The following is a 20,846-nucleotide window of genomic DNA, read 5'->3' on the forward strand; positions in this document are numbered from 1 at the left end:
AAAAGGACCAAGAAAATACTCTTAGAATAAATTAAGTGCTGAAACTGTTAAGGTACATCTTCATTAATGATATCTTGCTATTATGCATAAATTACAGAATTATCCCCTATCAGGTAAGAGTTTAAACATTCTGGGTAAATATCATTTGACTACTGTATTAGTTTTTGTTTTTAGAGAGAGAGCGTGAGCAGAAGTGGGTAGAGGCAGAAAGAGAGGGAGAAAAGAATCCCAAACAGGCTCCTCACTGTCTGCACAGAGGATGATGTGGGGCTTGAACTTACAAACTGTGAGATCATGACCTCAGCCAAAGTCAGATGCTTAACTGACGGAGACATCCCAGGTGCCCCTGTATTATTTTTTTCATGTATGTTCATGAGTGAAATTCTTCTGGAATTTGTTGTTCAAGGGCTATTGCACACTTAATTTTATTAACAGAATTATGTTAGTCTATTAGCACCTGCTGGCAATTTTCCCATAGGATTTTTTGTTTCTTCAGAGGCCGCCTGTACAATTATCTACTTCTACAGGAAGTATAAAGATTATTTTTTCCAACTGTTAAATTTTTTTAGTTACCCTTGAAATTTAATAATTTTAAATATTTTCCTAGAAAACAAACTATATCTAAAAATTGTTTCTAGTAAGGTTCATATCTCTTTATATGACCATTAAAAATACCCTCTAAAACATGTATCACAGTTCTTCTTTCTTATCATAACGTGAAAGCATTGCCAAAGTCTAGAAATAATGGTTTTCTTCCAAGAAACATTTTATTTTTTATTAAAATAAAAAATCTTCTGTATTGTTTTCTATTCCATGATTTTTCTTTATTTTCATTAAAGCTTTCCATCAATTCAGAGGCACCTGGGTAGCTCAGTAAGTTAAGCATCTGACTCTTGATCTCAGCCCAGGTCATGATTTCATGATTTGTGAGTTAAAGTCCCATACTGGGCTTTGCTCTGGCAATGCGGAGCCTGCTTGGGATTTTTTTTTTCTCTCCCACTCTCTCTGTCCCTTCCCTGCTCACATACACTGTCTCAAAACAAATAAATAAAAAAACATTTAAAAAATTAAAAGAAAAACTTTCAATCAATTTAAATGCCCATCAGGCATTAGCTCTTCTTTAGCTTACTTAGTTAAGTAATCGTTATTTAACTTGACAAATACTTGGACTCCACAATATGACAGGCACTGTCATAAGTGCTGGAGATACAGTGGTGACAAGAAGTAAACTTCCCTCAATTTTCTTTGTTATAAACAAAGAGGAATTTCCATTGAAAACTGCTATGGTTATGTTCATAGGATTTGATATATAGGAGTTCCATTATCATTCACATCTAAATAGCCTGTAATTTCACTTTTCATTTGCTCATTACTTTGATAATGTATATATGTAGTATTGAATTTCCAAGAGGTCAGAATTCATTTGGCTATTTTTCTAGTTTCTAAATTTCAGGGGTGTCTGGGTGGCTCAGTCAGTTAAGCATCTGACTCTCAATTTTGACTCAGGTCATAATCTCACAGTTGATGAGACTGAGCCCCACATCCGGCTATAACTGACAGGGTACAGCCTGCTTGGAATTCTCTCTCCCCCTTTCTTTCTGCCCCTCCCCTACTCATGCTTTCTCTCTCAAAATAAATAAATTTAAGAAAATAAATTTTCACTGTGGTGATAAAATGGATATGACATTTGGGTTTAGAAAACTGTTAGGGACAAATCATTTCCAAATGCCTTTAAAAACAAGACAAACAAAAACATTGCTGAGCATTCAACAACTCCACTTTCATTAAAACCATAAGGCTTTCTTTATATTATGAATTTTTTGATGCAGCAAATGAATTTAATACAGATTCAAAGCTTTCTTCCCTTCATTCTGTTTTACTGGTTTTTCTTCAGAATTAGCATCCTGCTGTTTAATAAGACACACATATAGATGGCTTATTTATCTATATTCATTATATTTTTAAGGTCTTCCTCTCACAGAAATGGTCTAATACTAATATTAATAATGGCCATTAAGTCATTTAAGTCATCAAGCTCAGTTAACCATTATAATCAAATAAGCAAACATAGATTTAAGTTACTTTCCAAAAATGACAGAGATAAGATGTCTCAAAACTAAGATATGACAAATAAGATGTATGACAGAGCTCAAAGGTTTCCAAGATTAATTACATAATAGAAATTCACCTTTGGTATAATTTTGCATAACAAAATGTAATAGTGATGGAAAGTTTCCCTGTGTGAGTTAGATTTAAATTCTATGCAGAGTAATAACAATGATGTGGAGAAATGCTTTTAAGAATGATTCAAAAAAGAATCACGGTGTCATCTTATTTATAGAGTTTTGCACTTACAATCCAAATGGAAAACCAATCAGTAAATGCTTTTCTATACTAATATAGATTGCATTATGAATTCTCTGCTATTTAGTGTGTTATGTGCTCTGTCAAAGGTTCTTCCAATATTACTTACACTTGTGGGGTTTCTCAAAAGAAGGATTTAACTGACATCAATTAATGAAACATGAATAAAGACTTCCTTTATTTTTATATCATAAGACCTCACAAGAGTGAAATAAGATGAGAGCTGGGAGAAAATGTCTCAAAATTTTTATATTCATAGGATTTCTCAAAAGTGTAAATATCCTGGTGTTGAGCAAAGTCTGAGTCCAGACTAAAGGTGTTCGTATAGTCTTTCCATTGATAGAGATTCTCACCATTGTGAATTTTCTGTTCAGTAAAATATGGATGGGGACTAAGGATCTGGCTACTTTCTTTATATTCATAGGATTCTGCATCGGTATGAATTTTCTTATGTCGTGTAAGCTGTGAACCCCAGACAAAGGCCTTCCCACATTCTTTACATACATAAGGTTCCTCACCAGTATGAATTCTCTGATGTCGAGTAAGCTGTGAACCCCAGAGAAAGGCTTTTCCACATTCTTCACATTCATATGGTCTCTTTCCGGTATGGATTTTCTGATGTCGATTAAGTTCTGAACCACGAAAAAAGGTCTTTCCACATTCCTTACATTCATAGTTTCTTTCACCAGTATGGATTTTTTGATGTCGATTAAACTCTGAGCCATGAAGAAAGGTCTTTCTACATTCCTTACATTCATAGAGTTTTCTCTCATTATGAATTTTCTCATGTTGAGCAAGATAGGAGGCCCAAATAAATGTCTTCCCACATTGCTTACATTCATAAGGTTTCCTACCAGTATGAATTCGTTGATGTCGAGCAAGGTGCGAACTCCAGATATAGGCTTTTCCACATTTCTCACATTCATAGGGTTTCCTCCCAACATGAACATTCTGATGTTGAGTAAGGTTTGAACCACGAATAAAGGCTTTTCCACATTCCTTACATTCATGAGATTTCTCACTAGTATGAGTTCTCTGATGTTGAGTTAGGTGTGAGCCACGAGTAAATGCTTTCCCACATTGCTTACATTCATAAGGTTTTTCACCAGTGTGAATTCTCTGATGTTTAGTAAGATGTGATCGCTGACTAAAGGCCTTTCTACATTCATTACATTCATAAGGTTTTTCACCAGTATGAATTCTCTGATGTCGCGTAAGATCTGAGCCACAACTAAAGGCTTTCCCACATTCCTTACATTCATAAGATTTCTCACCAGTATGAATACGCTTATGGACACTAAGTTGTGAGTGAAATCTAAAGGCCTTCCCACATTCCTTACATTTAAAAGGTTTTTCACCAGTATGAATCCTCCTGTGACCAGTAAGACATGAACGCAAACTAAAAGCCTTTCCGCATTCTTTACATTCATATGTTTTCTTGGCAGAGTGTACTGTCTGACATTGAGTAAGTTCTGAATCAGAAAGAAAGGTTTTCTCACATTCCTTATCTTCACAAAATTTCTCACCAGTGTGAATTAACTGATGTTGATCACAGTCTGAGCCAGAACAAAACGTTTTTGCACACTCTTTAAATTCATTCAGTTTCTTTCCTGTATCAAGTCTGTGAGCTGTGTGATGGTTAAAAGTGGACATTTTTTCATAGGTGAGTATATCCTGCTTTAAACATTCTTCCTGATTTTTCCGTTGTGTTTCAAACTGACCTTTGCTTTCCCAATATTCAAGGCTGTGTTTTTTACAAATTTCCAATTGAGGTAATTCTCTCTCAAAAGTAACATTTTTTTGTGATAGCTCCTTGGTCTGACATCTGGACTGCAGTTCTGAAAGATAAGAAGATGAATTCATACAGTTTTACTGTCCAAAAAGAAATAAAACTTCCAATATAGATATAAAAAGTAAATCTTAAAATACATAAAGCACACAAGAAGTGAATGGCTTAAATAATTCTCAAATTCTGGATAATATGAAAAAAAGGCAAAAAATAAATAGAAATTTAAGAGAACTAATAAAAGTTACTGTGGGTGTTTAGATATATAAAAGCTTTGTTTTAGGGGGGCCTGGGTGGCTCATTTGGTTGAGTGTCCAACTTTTGATTTCAGCTTAGGTCATGATCTCAGGGTTGTGAAAGGAAGTCCCGCATTAAACTCCATGATGGGGGTGGAGCCTGCTTAAGATTCTCTCCCCTTCTGTCCTTCCCCTTCTCTCTCTCTCTCAAGAAACAACAACAACAACAACAAAAACCTTTGTTTTGGTCAAATTCATCTGAGCAATTCAATTTTGAAAACAATTATTCAGGTACTACCCAATCATGGAAAGCCAATGTAAAGATTAGACTGTTTCACTCAGTATGGTAAATCAACCCTTAGGATACGTTAGGCATTAAAAGAAATAATTCTGTAAAAAATACACACAAAAAAAGTTAATTGGGGGGTGTTTATGATGCACTAATGGATAATATTACAAAACCCAGGTCCAAGAAGCACAACTGGGATCACTTAATTATGTGAGAACAATGTAACACATCACACTGTCTAATCCCTTCCATGTTTACTGGAATGAGTACATGTCCTGCTTCCATATTCCTTTCTATACAGATAGGATGAAACAAGAGCATATCTAAACTAACTCAAAGAAAAATATGCAGACATGTAATTGTAGCTACTTAATTATCTGTCACTTTGCCTTTGCACGTTTAAAGACTTCACCCTGCTCACTTCCTTCACTGCGCATAACCAAGCCATCTTACTGTCATATGACTTCAGTCAAGGTGCTTTTGTTTTCTTTATTCTTGAGTTTATGGTATTGCTCAACCATTCTGCTTTGTGCTTTTAGGCCCTTCCACCAGGTCTTCTCTTCCTTTCCCTTCTATCCAAGGCCACTGAAAATATTTCAAAAAGTATCCACAAATTTCAAATACTATGCAAGATACTATGATGAATACCATACATAATTCCAAGCTTAAAAACAGTAATGTTGGGAAATAAGAGTATCAGTCTACTATGTGGGAAGTCATCTGGTCTAGAGTTAACAGAAGAGTAGGACCTCAGTAACATATGTATGTCACATTTAGGTTAAAGGACATAATTATGGTTAATAGTTCAAAAAGGAAAACAGTTTGAGTTTTGTCAAAGGCAAAGAGACTGGCATGAGCTAGGAATAAGACCCCTGTATGACTCATTTTTGATATGTGCTAGGATATGATGAAATTGTTATGCTACAGATTTTTCTTGGGAGGACAGAGGCGGGAACTTAGCAGGTACTCTAGCAGTGACTGAAGAAGTTGAAAGGCAGTTCAGTCACATGTAAAAGTAGTATGTATTGTAGTGGAAAAAGGACAGACCATAGTTTCAGGCTCAGTTCTGTTCACTAACACTCATCACTTTAGGTTATGAGAAAATTACTGAGTTTCACTGAGCTCTTATTTTTCCATATGATAATTAGGGATATTAATATATTTTTAAGAGACTAGTTGAGAGGGTTGGAAAAACATACTATTTTTATAAAGTGCTTGACACAGAAAAAGCACCAAACAAGTAGTGGATGATGATGATGAGGATGATTAATGATCAGAGAAGAAAAATGTAGGGGACTGGAAATGGTTTAACAGTGTCTCACACAAAAACTACTATTAGAAAGTAATAATTATTATTGTGTTAATTATTACAGGCAAGAAGTTTAGGATAAATGAAAAATAATATTGAAGGAATATAAATCAAACACATTAAAATAAATTCCTCAGAGAATAGAACGCTATGAGAAGAGAGTTATTTTGAGATGCTGCCTAGGCATCTTACAGTACGACAATCCTGCTCACACCCAGAACCTCAGCATTTAGGTAAGGATCTGAGCTTGGAATTCCCACCATGAGTTCCTGCGTGGCTTTTCCTAGGCACCTTTAAAAATAGCCACCTAGGGTTAAGCCCACAAAAAGTTAGTGACCTCCACCCTGTCTTCTAAGTAAGGTGCTTGCACCCTGCTCTTATCTCCTACTTGCTCATGACCCGGGGGGACCGCCCTTCCCACAGCTCACTGTGTACCCCTCTCCGATTTCTACAGTTTGTAAGTGATAAATCTTGTGACTTTACTTCCTTAGTATAAGTGTATTAAAACTGTGCCTTCACTCAAAAGGAATCCAGCATTTTTACTTCCCCAAAGTGAAATCTTGGATGCTAAGGGAGATACCTGTCAACCATGTGTGCCTCCTCAGGAAGCAGGCCATGATCTGCATATTCTTAATTTAATAAACCAGCTATGGGATCCCCAAAACACAGCACAAACATGAAAGTTAGAATTAATGACCCTACTACATTTTTACTCTGTATCACTCTCCAATTTTTATCACTTTCATTTAGATTCCAGATCCTTAACTATGACTCTTTGTACATCTCTTCTTGGTGAAACCTAACTTGCTGCTTCTCCTGAGCCTGAACTAAACAAGTGAACATAGCTGGAAAAAATAAAATAGTGCCTACTAGAATCACTTCTAATTTATATTTAAAAAACAAACAAACCCATGAGTGGGTTCTCAGCTGTGTCCAGAATTTTTACATATTTCTGGTCAAATATAGTATCTCTACATACAACCCAATGGAAGATAATTAAGGACTCAGAAACAACGCAGAAACTTAGATTATGACAGAAGGAACAAGACAGAGTATTCCCCAAGTGTTGTTTCACTGTAACCATGTGGAGAAAAAATTATAACTCTTCTTTATACTATATACAAACAAAAACCACAAGTAAATTAAAGACCTAAATGGCAAAAAAAAAAAAAAAATCTTTGAAACTTATAAAAGTGGTGCACCTGGGTGGCTAAGTCAGTTAAGTGTCTGACTTTGGCTCAGGTTATGATCTCATGTTTCGTGACTTTGAGCCCTACATCAGGCCCTGGGCTAATGGCTCAGAGCCTGGAGCCTGCTTCAGATTCTGTGTGTTCCTCTCTCTTTGCCCTCCCCTGCTCACTCTCTGTCTTTTTCTTGGTCTCTCAAAAAATCAAACATTAAAAAAAACTTCTTTTAAACTTATAAAAGAAAACAAACATCTCTATCAAATCTCTATGGGTTGTCAAACTTACTGGTTAAATATGTTAGATGAACAAAATAAGAAAATATTATGACTATCATTTGATATACTGAAAAGGCTCAGCCAATTTTTATTTATTTATTTTTTAACCTAAAACCATGCTTTTATTTTACTATCGCTTTGTGATCTTGGGCATGTTTCTTTTTTTTTTTTTACTTTAAAAATTATTTATTGTTTAATTTACATCTAGTTAGTTAGTGTATAGGGCAACAATGATTTCAGGAATAGATTCCTTAATGCTCCTTACCCATTAGACCATCCCCCCTCCCACAATCCCTCCAGCAACCCTCTGTTCTCTCTAGTTAAGAGTCTTTTATGTTTTGTCTCCCTCCCTGTTTGTATAATATTTTTGCCTCCCTTCCCTTATGTTCATCTGTTTTGTATCTTAAATTCCTCCTCTGAGTGAAGTCATATGATATTTGTCGTTCTCTAATTTCACTTAGCATGATACCCTCCAGTTCCATCCATGTAGTTGGAAATTCAGCCAATTTTTACTATTCAGGTTGCACTGGCACTAGCATCTGGCTTAGAGACTGCTAGACTTTATGACATCTCAGGGCTAAGCTGACAGAGATTAATATCCAGGGTCTGTGTACAGGGGAGTCCTAAACATTCCTCATGGTGAGTTATAACAGAAAGGCTAGAAATAAGAAACATGGGTAAAACAGAGACAGACCTACACAGGAACTATAGCTCAGTTTCAGACTGTCTAAGGAGGGTGATGGATTAAGATATCACCCAACCAAAATGTTAATCCTTCAGGTACTTGTTAGACGCAAAAAGAAATCATCTATAAAGGAAGGTATCCTGGGCATTAATTTTACCATATTGCAAACACTGTCTAGCACAAGATTAAATAAATAGCCAGACAATATGAGTGTAAACAGGTCACAGAAACAATAGTAGAAATGCATATAAAAGCACTCCAGATATTGGAGTTATGAGACAGGGTTTAAAAGTAACTATGCTCTAGGAGCACATGTACCCCAATGTTCATAGCAACACTGTCAACAATAGCCAAAACATGGAAAGAGCCTAAATGTCCATCACCTGATGAGTAGATCAAGAAGATGTGGTATATATACACGATGGAGTACTACATGGCAATGAGAAAGAATGAAATCTGGCCATTTGTAGCCAAGTGGATGGACCTCGGGGGTGTCATGCTAAGCGAAATAAGTCAGGCAGAGAAGGACAGATACCATATGTTTGCACTCATAGGTCTAACAGGAGAACAGGAGAAACTTAATGGAGGACCAGGGAAAGGGGAAGAGGAAAGAGAGTTGGGGAGAGAGAGGGATGCAAAACTTGAGAGACTGTTGAATGCTGAAAATGAACTGAGGGTTGAAAGGGAAGGGGGAGGGGGGCAAAGAGGTGGTGGTGATGGAGGAGGGCACTTATGGGGAAGAGCACTGGGTGTTGTATGGAAACCAATTTGACAATAAACTATTTAAAAATAAATAAATAAAAGTAATTATGCTCAAAAAGCTAAAAACAAAATTAATCATTTTAGCAGAGAACAAGAAACCAATACAAGTCAAAAGAAAAATTCCAAGAGAAAAAGGTTGGGAAAGTCATAACAGAAGCATTATGACAAAGAAGATTCAGTTAGAAGATTAAATGTAAATGTAAATGGAAGCTTAAAAGGAGAAGAGAGGAAGAAGGGGAGAAGCAACAATATTTGAAAATATAATGGCTGAGAATTTTCAGAACAAATTCCATGAACAGGTGAATGAATGAATAAGGAATACATGGAATACTACAGAGAAACAACAAATAAACTATTGATACATGCAACCACATAGATGAATTTCAAAACCATGCTAGCAAAAGACACAAGGCTAGCAAAATGGAAAAAAAGAGTACACATTGTATAACTCAACTTATGTAACAGTCTAGAGCATATAAACTAATCTAGAGTTACAAAAAGCAGGTCAGTGATCTCTTGAAGATGGGAGTAGAAAGGGGGATGAATAGCAAAGGGTCACAAGGAAAATCTGGCAATAACTGAAGTATATGTTTCTTGACTACAGTGATTATATCATGTATATAACAATGTCAGAACAGACCAAACTGCAGATTTCAAATATATGCAGTTTATTATTCTTCAGTTATATCTTGATTAAGTCATAAAGCAAAAATTTTAGCACCAAAATAAAACTAAAGTCCTAAAGAAAATAAAGATAAATATCCTTTCAGCCACCCTAACTAGGTATCAGTGTATTAGTGTTTCTTTCATGTGAATGCCTACTCCCACTATAAATACAAAATATTAAGCCAACAAATGACAAGGATAGATCAAGCACACAGCATTTATCAAATACATACAACCAGTAATTCAGTAAACAAAGGGGAAATATCCATCCTCAATAGAAATCAATAGCCTTTAACCTATTAAAATCATTAGAAGGCTTTAATTAAAAATAACTCATTTGGGGGTGCCGGGGTAGCTCAGTCAGTTGAGTGTCCAACTTTGGCTTAGGTCATGATCTCACAGTTAGTGAGTTCGAGCCCTACATCGGGCTCTGTGCTGGCAACTCAGAGCCTGAAGCCTGCTTTGAATTCTATGTCTCCCCCTCTCTGTCCTCCCCTGCTTGTACTCTGTCTCTCAAAAACAAACATTAAAAAAATAAAAAAATAAAAATAAAAATAACTCATTTGTAGTAAGACTATGTTGAAACTGAGATCATCCCTGACCTTCACATGAATCATGCCCTCTAATCCTTCTGAAAACATATTAATTCCCACAATATACAAATATAATACAGTCATAGCTACCTCTCAGATACCCCTGTGTTTACCATGAGTCTATTTGTTTCCAATCTTGTTTATACCAATTGTTTTTGACATTTTAACTTGTGTATGTTAATATCATATATAAAGAAATTGAGAGAAAGATTGTTTTTTTATGAAAACTAACTGAATACTCTAAAAAAACTCATTAAAGAAGACTACAAATTTTATTTAAGGAGTTTAGAGTCAATTATAACGACTAGCGGAAAAAGAGATTCCACAGTAAGATTGACTAAGTTCATATTCAAAAACAGAAACCAAAAAATTAGGAGAATGAATTATAGTGTGGTTAATATAAGAAAGAATAGACAGAACTCCAGTCAGGGAGAGCATGCCCTGGGCCTACAATGAAACACGGGTGAAATGGTTATGGGTTGTAAATAAATACAGTTTATTGTAGTCACATAATTTTGTATGATTTAAAGTAACTTTTTCAATGACTAATCAATTAATGATCTTAAATTAATCGGGCACAAATTAAAGTCTTCTAACTTTATCCTTTGGCCAAGGAATTTCATATCTGAGACACAACCATCATCCAATGTGGAAAAAAACCCATGAATAATTGATGTGTACCAAGAATTGTAACTTTAGTAACAAGAAGTACAGAATGACCTTAATATACAATAGTACATTCATAGTATGTGAAAATTAACCAAAAATTTAAAAGCACATAGCAGTGTTTAGGGAATAAAAATATAAGATAAAATTGCGTAGACCTTAAGGACCAGAATATGTTACAAAAGCTTTTATTTTGAAATACAGTTGATCCTTGAACAATGCAGGTTTCAACTGCATGGGTCCACTTATATGTAGTTTTTTTTCCTGGTACTCTAAATTTATTTTTTCTTACTTATAATTTTCTTAATAACATTTTCTTTTCTCTAGCTTACTTTAAGGAAACATTATATAACACACGTAACATATAAAGTATGTGTTAATTTATGTTATTGGTAAGACTTCCAGTCAACAGTAAGCTACTAATAGTTAAGTTTTTGGGAGGTCAAAATTTATACATGAACTTTTGACTGTGCAAGGGGTCAGTGTCCCAAAACCCCGAGTTGTTCAAGGGTCAACTGTAATTATAGATTCACAAGAAGTTGCAAAGAGTACCATTTACCCAGTTTTGTCCAATGAATACATCTTACATAATTAAAGCACAATATCAAAACCATGAAACTGATATTGGCACAGTGCATATGTATAGTCATGTCATTTCATCACATATGTGGGTTTCTGTAATCACCACAGACCAAGACCATTACTACACGGATTTCCCTCTTGTGCTCCCTCATTATGGCCATAACCACCACCACCACTCTCCCCTGCCCATCCCTAACCCCTAGCAACCCTTAATATGTGTTCAATGGCTATAGTTTAGTGATTTCCAGAATGTTCTATAAATGAATTCATTTGGCATGTGACCTTTTGAGTTGGCATTTTTCACTCAGCACAATATCCCTGAGATTCATGCAAGTTGTTGCAGGTATCAACAGTTCAGAAACAGGAGAAACTTAATGGAGGACCATGGGGAGGGGAAGAGGGAAAGAGAGTTGGGGAGAGAGGGATGCAAAACCTGAGACACTATTGAATACTGAAAACAAACTGAGGGTTGAAGGGGGAGGGGGAGGGGGAAAAAGAGGTGGTGGTAATGGAGGAGGGCACTTGTGGGGAAGAGCACTGGGTGTTGTATGGAAACCAATTTGACAATAAACTATTTTAAAAAATAGTTCAGAAAAAGAACAATTTTAAGACACAAAATATGGCTTCTGGAATTTACAAATGTGATTCCAGTAAGGAAATAAAATTTATTTTCTTTCCTAGATATTTCAAATAAAAAAGAAGCTCCAACAGTATGTTATTTCAGTCTGAATCTTGCACATAATAGAAAATTCATCAATTAGCCTCAACTTGCCAAATATACCCCTTGTTTCCTCTTGACAGCTAGGACTTGTCTTTTATGACACTGCATTCTCTTTGTTGTCCTCCATTAGCCTTTTAACCCCTCTTTGGCCACGTCCTATTCACTGTAGCCAGAAGTCATTTCCTCCTATCTTCCTGATTTTCAACTAAGCAGCCTATTAGGTGTTCTCCTGATGTAGAGCCTATTTTGCCAAAATGTAGGGCCATGTTCCAGGAGAAGAAAAGAATACAAGTTTCATTAAGAAACTTTCATTAAGATTAAATACTCTTTGTTAACCCTTCTTATCCCAAAATGAAATTGGAAAATCAACAGATATTAGTTAAAAGAATGAATTAATGAGTGCGGGAAATACAGAAGCAAGGAGAATTTAGGCAGAGTAAGAAAAATACAAAATATAGTAGGGAAAATAAAAAATCAGGTCAAAAAAATTTTAGGGAGAATTTACAAATACCTAAATGAAGAAATGCATAAGTATCTAAATAAAAAAAGATAGAAACTGAATTAAAGCATTGATAAATTGACTACTAGAGAAAAAGAATGATACCTTTTTATAATATGAGAAAAAGAAAATAAAGAGGACTGAACAGGAGTGGTATTTGGAGGTGTCAAGAAGTATCATTTGGAAATTCATGTTGAAAAGGTTACTTCTGGTTCTGGGTCTCAGGCCTTCATCCACAGGATTTTATTCCCTGAGGAGAAAACCTGACACCAACATTTCAGAGACGCTGCTGCCTAACTAGCCCCCTGGGCTCTTCGCTGCAGTGACGGTGCCCCTGTGCGGGCTCAACCCTCACTCACCTGGGCAATGTCCTCTTGTCTCATCCTGTAAAAATATCCAGGGCTCTTTTCCCTTCTCGAGTAAAGAGAACACATCTGGCTGATAAATGCAGAGTCCTGATCAGAGATAAGAAACAGGAAATGACCAAGTGGTAAAGGTTTCAAAGTTTGCATCTAGTCCCTTGGTTATGAAGGAAGAAAAATAATTCTAGGAAAAGCAAGAAGAAAAAGCCTAAAGTATTTCTAAAGGATGAGAGGGTGGAGAGGTTCCCACTGAGGATGGCTAGAACCAAATTTACAAAGCGTAAGCCAATTTCTCAGGAAGAAGTCAGAAATTCCCCTAGACTCTTGAAAGACAATTCAAAAATTCACAATGTAGAAAGCAGAAAGTTCTGGGGTCAAATTCTGAATCTTACCTAGTGAGATCATATTGCTGTAGTTCTCCAACATCACATCTCTGTACAAATGTCTCTGTTCCAAGTCCAGGCACTCCCACTCCTCTTGAGAGAAGTCCACAGCTACATCCCCAAACATCATCGCCTGCTGAAACAACGACCCCAAGCACCAATGGTGAAATGAAAAGAAATCTTTTAGCTAGAAGGGAAACAAACGAAGAAGGGCACTACAGGAAGTGGGCTGCTCACCGAGCAGGAAACTGAAGTTGGCTGCCTACAGTGGGGGGAATGACATGGAAGCTGAATGTCTGTATGCTCTTAAATCTCTGTTGTTCAGTCACAACATCCTATGACCTTCCCATGACAAATACCAGGCAAAAGGATGGCTGCCCAGAATCATGAGTTCTTCGTTGATACCCTGGGATGCCACAGCAGGCTTAAATGACTAACTCCAGATTTATCATATGCCAAAATTTTCTCCCCCTTAGGCTATTTTAGTTGAATTTTCTGTTAGCTGACATTGCAAGGATTCTTGGAAGAGATACACTCCCTAACTGAATGCCATTTTCTGTGGAGAATACCATTTTCTGTGGGAATATATAAAATCTCTGGGCTCTTGGCTAAGTAGCTGGCAATCAGCACATGTCTTGTTAATATTAATCTCTCATTGATTTCCTGGAAAGACCCCTGATCTCTCTGAACTTAACCTTCCATCATGTCCTCTATTTAAACACACGATAAAGTGCCATATACTAAAATGAATACCAACCAATACCAACTCTCACCTTTACTAATTGATATACCCCATTCTACAGAGTACCTAAAGGCTTTCATGTAGTGTATCCCTTTTAGCCACTCAGTTCCACTCTGTTAAGCCAGAGATTTGAAAAGAAAGTCTCTACTATTTCCTTTAAGGGAAAATATTTCTCCTTCAGTGCTCTGTCAGTCTTAGGACACAGGAGGTGGTGAATGCTATGTTGGACAGAAGAGGGACACCTAGGAAAGGCAGTGGACTGTTTCCCACTTATACAATGAATAGTGACTCAAGTAAGTAGTTTAAGAAATAAAAATACTCATATGATGTGATATAAATGGTTATAATTTTGGAAAGAGGCAATTCCAACTCACATGGGCCATGACTTAAAATTCCAAGAATCAGTCTTCTAGATTACTCTCCTGGTGAAGCAGACTCCCGAGAAAGCAGAGCTAGAGGGAAGGAATCGTGAGAGGTCAGGTTTTCCTAAAATATTTCAAATGGACTAAGAATGCCATTTTCTTCCCTGAAGAAAGGTCAGAGGGAGTCTGCAGAGATCCTGGCCCAAACCAAAATCCAAGAGACTCATTCTCCCTCCTCGTCTCTTCCAGTTCCAGGAAACCACGAATCCACTTTCTGTCTCTATAGATAGATTTCCCTATTCTGGACTTTCATATGAATGGAATCCTATAATATCATTTAAAGCAGCCAAGTCATTGGTAGAAACAGAAAGACTTAAGAATAAAAACATGAAGTCAGAGAGAGTAAAAATGTCAACTATATTTCAACATACAAGCAAAAATTAGGAAGTTAAAAGTTAGATTAAAAATGACAGCTTTTGGGGCACCTGGGTGGCTCAGCTGGTTGAGCATCTGACTAGCTCAGGTCATGATCTCACATTCGTGAGTTCGAGCCCTGCATCAGACTTTGTGCTGACAGCTCAGAGCCTGGAGCCTGCCTTGGATTCTGTCTCCCTTTCTCTCTCTGCCTCTCACCCACTCATGCTGTCTCTCTCTCTTTCAAAAATAAAAAAATAAGCATTAAAAATTTTTTAAATGGCAGCTTTTACGATAGCAACAAAAATTTCAAATACTTATAAATTTAACAAAATAAGTACAAGGCCTCTGCATTAATTACTACAAATAACAGAGCAAAACTGCAGAACATCTAAGTGAATGGAGGAATTTATCACATTTATGACATGAAAGGCTGATTATTTTCAAGATGTCAGTTTATCTGCAATATAATGGTATAAAAAGGTAAAAAGTAAAAGGATGGCAAAAGATATGCCATGGAAATCATAATCAAGAGGATGCTAGAGTGGTTACATTAATATGAGACAAGGTAGATTTCAGAGCAGAGATTACCAGGGAGGAAAGATAGACTTTTCAACAAATGATGCCAGGTCAACTGATTATCTATAAGGCGGAAATGAATCGATCTTTGCCTTACAACATACACAGAAATCAATTCCAGGAGGTTTGTACACCTAAATGTAAAACATATTAATGAGGAAGAAAATACAAATACTTTCATGCCTCTGGGATAGGCAAAGATTTCTTAACTAGGGTACAGAGAGTACAAACCACAAAGGGAAAAATAATAAATAAAACTACATTTTAATTTTTGATTTGTATTTATTTTTTTAAATAAAACTACATTTTAAAAAGCAATTTCTGTTCATCAGAAAACTAGTCATTTTGCAAACCATGCATTAGATGATATGCATGCAAACCATGGATTAGATGATAGTTACAATACAAGAGCTGACAAAGGATTCACATCCAAGCTAAATAAAGAACTTGCTCAAATCAACAATAAAAGGACAGACAAGCTCCCCCAAATTTGAACGGCTCCCCTCAAAGAAAGGCAAAGGATATGAACAAGCATTCCCCAACAGAAGACATCCAAATGGTCCACAGACATTAAAACAAAAGCACTCAACTCCATTAGTCTAAGTTAAGAAAACCACAATGCAATATCAGTATAGAGCCACCATATTGACAAAGATTTTACAGTCTGACAATGCCATGTGTTAATGAGAAAGGGGAGCAGTTGGAACTTGCACATTCTGTGGATGGGAGGACTAACTGGTTTAGCTATTTTAGAAAACAGATTATCTGCTTAAACAGATTCACTTACCCTATGACCCAGCAATTTTTCTCCTAGAAATAGACTCAAAAGAATGGATGCATATGAACCCCAAGTGATAAGTGTAAGAATGCTCCTAGCATCATTATTCATGAAACAAAACATAAGCGCATCGACAGGATCACAATTGTTGAATAGACAAGTACAGTTGGTATATTCATGCACTGGAACGTGCACCTAGCAAGGTGAACAACAGCTCTTTCTATAGCCAGTACGGATGAATCTCACAGACATAATGTTGAACAAATGAAGCCTCCAAAAGGATATATATTGTATGATTCTATACATGTATAATTTAAAAACAGACAAAACTGATACATGGTGGTTACTTTGGGGGAGGTTCTGGCTGAACAGAAGCACAAGAGAGATTTCTGGGGTGCAGGTAATGTTTTACTTCTTGATCTGAGCTCTTATTTTAACAGATCTGATCTGTTCCCTTTGTGGTAATTCACTTAAGCTGTACAGTTTTGATTGTATCATCATTTATATACTTGACTATATATATATGATAAACTTGAATAAAAAGTTCATATTACAAATTATGGAGAAATACAGACCAAAAAAAATGCAAACAAAAAATAATAAGCAGGAGCCATGGTCTTGAGCATTCTAAAATACAAAAGCCTAAAATTCACGATAAAAATAATTATGAATATCTATATCTCAACTCATGGAAGCAATTTAAAGCAGAAGTTACAGGTTATACAAGATAAATTTTCATTCGTAGAGTATTTTAATACATTTTTATAAATCAAAGACAAATAAAGTGGAAAGCAACTAATTACAGACTGGCCAATATATTAGATCACAAAGAAAAGTTCATTAAATTTCAAAATAAAAAAAATATCACAATGCATTGTCACCTGGGTGGCTCAGTTGGTTAAACATCCAGCCACTGATTTCAGCTCAGGTCATGATCTCATAGCGGTGACACTGAGCCCACATGGGGCTCCAAGCTGAGTGTGGGGCCTCCTTAAGATCTCTCTCTCCCTCTCTTTCTGCCCCTCTCCAGCTTGCTCATGCTCTCCTTCAAAATAATATTTTTTAAAAATTTACAAGAAATCACAATCCAACAAAACTGGAAATTACAAGTGAAGAGAGGGCCTATGTACTTTACCTGAATTCCTCAACTTTATCAATAAGGACGGAGTTCCCTTCATGTCATGGGGCTCAAGACCCCTCCACAGCACTATCGGCTAAGACATTATAGCGCTGTATTTCTTTTCCGAGTAACAAATTATTATAAATATAATGGCTTAAAACAATACAAATTTATTATCTTCCAGTTAGTTAGGCAGTTAGGTATAAGTTAGACATGGTTCTCACTGGACTAAAATCTAGGCATCAGCAGGGCTGTGTTCCTTTTGGGAGACTCTAAGGGACAGTTATTTATTTCCTTAAATTTTCCAGATTCTAGAGGCCACCAGCATTGGCTCCCTTCCTTTAGTCAGCAATTTTGCATATCTCTGACCATTCTTCTTTGACCATAGCTCCCTCGGACTGGAAAAGTTCACTGACTTTAAGAACCCATGTGATCAGATTGGGCCTAATTGGATAATCTAGGATAACTCCCTCATTTCAAGGTCCTCAACTTAATCTCATTATGTCGTAAAGCAAACTATTCACAGGTTCCAGGGATTAGGCCCTACGCACAGGCCTTGCTCGGCCTAAGCCTACCATGGTTAAAGCTTCTATCTTTGGCTCCCCTCTTTCTGAGGGTTACTCAAAAATCTACCTCTTTCTACCCCATCACTTCCCATCCAACAGTCTTGAATTCAAGCAGAATAAGCATCCATATCCCCTGTATCCATGTTTATGTCCCTCATAAGAAGCCCTAGATGCCCTGATAATCTCTTTTCAGATGCTGTACTCCCCACCAGTTGAATGTCCCCTCTTCTCATCCCTCCCCAACACTTGACACTTGCTAGTATGTTCTCTGGAATTCATAATTCATTAGTAACAAACCCCTCTTTCATCTCCAACAACTTTGAATATTCCCTTCACCTCTGGGTCTAAGGGAAACCTGGGTCACCCCAGAGGGCTCTGCAGACTTTTTATCGTTCCCTCCCCCACCCCCCACAGACTCTTGCCCCCGGGTCTGGAAGCAGGGCAGATATCTGCCCTGCTTTTATTATTTTCAGACTTTTCTCCCTCCTCCAGAAAAGATCTAAGTTTAAATTTCATGCCATGAGATTATATATACTCACCACATCTCAGGATATTTCCCCTTGTTTTTTGAAAACTTGAACTCATGGCTCCTTCTCTGCAACACAACTACCCTGTTTTATTCTTGAGCCTGGCTTAGTCATTCTGACCTGCACTTGGACTTTTCCCCTCGCTTGTGGCTATTACCGCCAGCATCCGGAGTTATTTCCCCCCCATCAGCTGCCGCTCCATTTCTCTTCCCATGTTTACTGAGAACTCTTGGAATATGTTCTCTACACTGTCTCCTATTCCTCTCCCTTCATTCTACGTTACCCTACCCAACCCAACCACCGGCCACCACAGAAACTGCTCTCCACACATTTACTAATGGCCGATTGTTACTAAACACAATATTCTTTGTTTCTGGCTCCCCTGCTGCTGTTACCACATTTACACACATGGTCAAGGCCAGAGTGGTGCAGTCACAATCATATACATGCACAGTCACACCTAATAAGCCATTATTATCACGTATAGTTCGAGTCATCATCGTGCACAACCATGCGCGCGCGCGCGCGCGCGCGCGCGCACACACACACACACACACACACACACACACACACACACACACAGCAACCCCACCGCTCCTGAGCTATTACCCATATCCCGATTTCGTAGCAATTTCACACAGGCACCCACAGATCCCATCGAGATCGCTGGTGCGGGGGCGAATATACACAAGCACAGCTCCCTATCGGCTTCCTTTCCAAACCCTCTGGCTACCAAGTCCTGAGACTGCGAAAGCATTGAGCCCTCACTATGCCCCCAGGGGCCGTGGGCCCTCAGAAGTCATTCCGATGCCGGTTCTCGAGGCTCTTACCTGACCCTGAGGTCCTTTCAAGAATGTTCCCAAGGTACTCAGGCGCGGTCCTCCCTGTGGTCCTGAACGGGCCAGTTCGCGGACAGGAAGCTGCCCCGGCTATGGTGGACATTGGAAAATGCAGTCAGAGCCTGGACAGCTTTTCAGAGAGGCGACGATCTCAATTCACAGGCTTTCTCCCCGGCCCACATCCTCTCCCTGGACAAAAACCATCGCCTTCATAATTGCTCACATCATTGGCCAGGGGCTTCTATTAGTTTCAGGTCGCGGTTAGAATGCAAGACTCAACGAAGGCCTCCACGCTGCTCCCCCACAAACAGATGCTCCAGTCTGGAAACCTGGACCGTAAACCAACTCGGCCTTTCAACCGGAAGTAGCTTTGGACGCGATGGCCCCTGGGAAACGTAGTTCAGAGCTCCGAGGAAGGGTGTAAGTCTTTGGGTTCTTTATCTGGGCATCTGATCGACAAAATGGTCCTGTGACCAGCGAGTCCTTACCATCTCCGTCTAAGCATTGGCCAGGTCTGGTGGATATCTCTTATCCCACAAGGCTCGACCTGGGGGCAGGCCGGGCCCCTATCTGCGAAGTCATGGGCGCTCCTTCCTTACATCCTTAAACAAATGCTTATTTGTTCCCATCCTTCCGTCTCCCTTAGACGGTTTGGTTTAAATTAAGATTCAAGCTTACATTAGTATTTTGTAAATGTTATTCATGTCTCAGCCTTTTTTACCCTGATACTTGCTGGCTTTTAAAATCTGCTTCCTTTTCTCTGTGCTCACATGGACAGTATGTCTAAACTTTCTGATGGAGGAGTGACTTTTTTCAGTACTTTCAAAGTCAGCCTTTAAAAATAATCGCCTTTAAAATATTTTTATTGTGAAATAGGAAAGACCTGAAGAAAAGTGCATAGAATGTGTATGTTCAGTGTAACTCAATACTAATGAAGAGTATATTTGATCTCTCAGGAAGAAACATCCTATGCATTTGTATTTCTGATCCCCAGGCCCCAGCTGACCACTAACTATCCCGCCTGACCTGTGGGGTAATAATATTGTGGAGGCTTCTTTTAGGCAATCAACTTTATCAGTGGAAACCTGAGTAAGGCCGAAGGGCCCATAGTAACCCCCTGGCTGAATACAAACATGCTCTTTAGGTGACCTACCTCAAAATATCCATAAGCCCTAGCTGACCAATGGGTCACTTACACCAGGACACAGGGACCAAAAACGGAAAATTCAGTTCATTAGCATACTTCCTCACTTTCCCTCTTTGACTACAGCTTCCCACCCCTGCCTCACTGCAGTCTCTGCTTTGCCCTCCTGCCCACTGCTTCCTTGCGGTGTGTTCAGTAAACTTCTATCTCCTTTGTTCTGCCTTAGGTGAATTCTTTCACCATCCCCACTGTCATCTACCAGATCTTGTCACGCCACATTTGGTGGCCCCCGTCGGATCAGGGGACCCCACAAATACCTTGGGTTGTCAGTTATATATCTTTAACATTTACATAAATGCGAATAAAGTTGTATGAATTTATCTTGCTTCGTTCTTAAAACTTCTAACTGA

The 20,846-nt window shown here is 37.8% G+C and overlaps 2 protein-coding genes and 1 long non-coding RNA gene across 6 annotated transcripts in view; 2 read left to right on the forward strand and 1 right to left on the reverse strand.

Annotated features, from left to right (window-relative positions):
- Positions 1-20,846, forward strand: part of LOC115281039 (zinc finger protein 91-like) — a 239,667-nt gene that overhangs the window by 16,390 nt on the left and 202,431 nt on the right. Inside the window, 1 exon segment of the mRNA XM_029926287.1 lies at positions 5,674-5,693. Coding sequence (XP_029782147.1) covers positions 5,674-5,693 — 20 coding nt within the window.
- Positions 1,937-19,638, reverse strand: LOC115281018 (zinc finger protein 790-like). 4 transcript variants are annotated; one of them, XM_029926228.1, is made up of 6 exons: positions 19,516-19,638; positions 19,284-19,382; positions 14,482-14,559; positions 13,375-13,498; positions 12,980-13,075; positions 1,937-4,202 (listed from the first exon to the last, which is right to left on the reverse strand). In XM_029926228.1, exons 3-6 carry the CDS (start codon positions 14,488-14,490, stop codon positions 2,563-2,565), a joined length of 1,869 nt encoding a protein of 622 aa, XP_029782088.1. In that variant the 5' UTR covers positions 14,491-14,559; positions 19,284-19,382; positions 19,516-19,638; the 3' UTR covers positions 1,937-2,562. The 4 variants fall into 4 exon arrangements, with proteins under 4 accessions (XP_029782088.1, XP_029782086.1, XP_029782087.1 ...); XM_029926226.1 differs by having other exon boundaries at positions 13,375-13,501; XM_029926227.1 differs by lacking the exons at positions 19,284-19,382; positions 19,516-19,638 and adding an exon at positions 18,466-18,843 and having other exon boundaries at positions 13,375-13,501.
- On the forward strand, positions 19,036-20,816 carry LOC115281047. The gene is made up of 3 exons (XR_003904044.1): positions 19,036-19,317; positions 19,541-19,712; positions 20,663-20,816. It is a non-coding gene; the product is annotated as an uncharacterized LOC115281047 (long non-coding RNA).

Source organism: Suricata suricatta, chromosome 16 (genome assembly GCF_006229205.1).
Source record: "Suricata suricatta isolate VVHF042 chromosome 16, meerkat_22Aug2017_6uvM2_HiC, whole genome shotgun sequence".
Taxonomy (NCBI): domain Eukaryota; kingdom Metazoa; phylum Chordata; class Mammalia; order Carnivora; family Herpestidae; genus Suricata; species Suricata suricatta.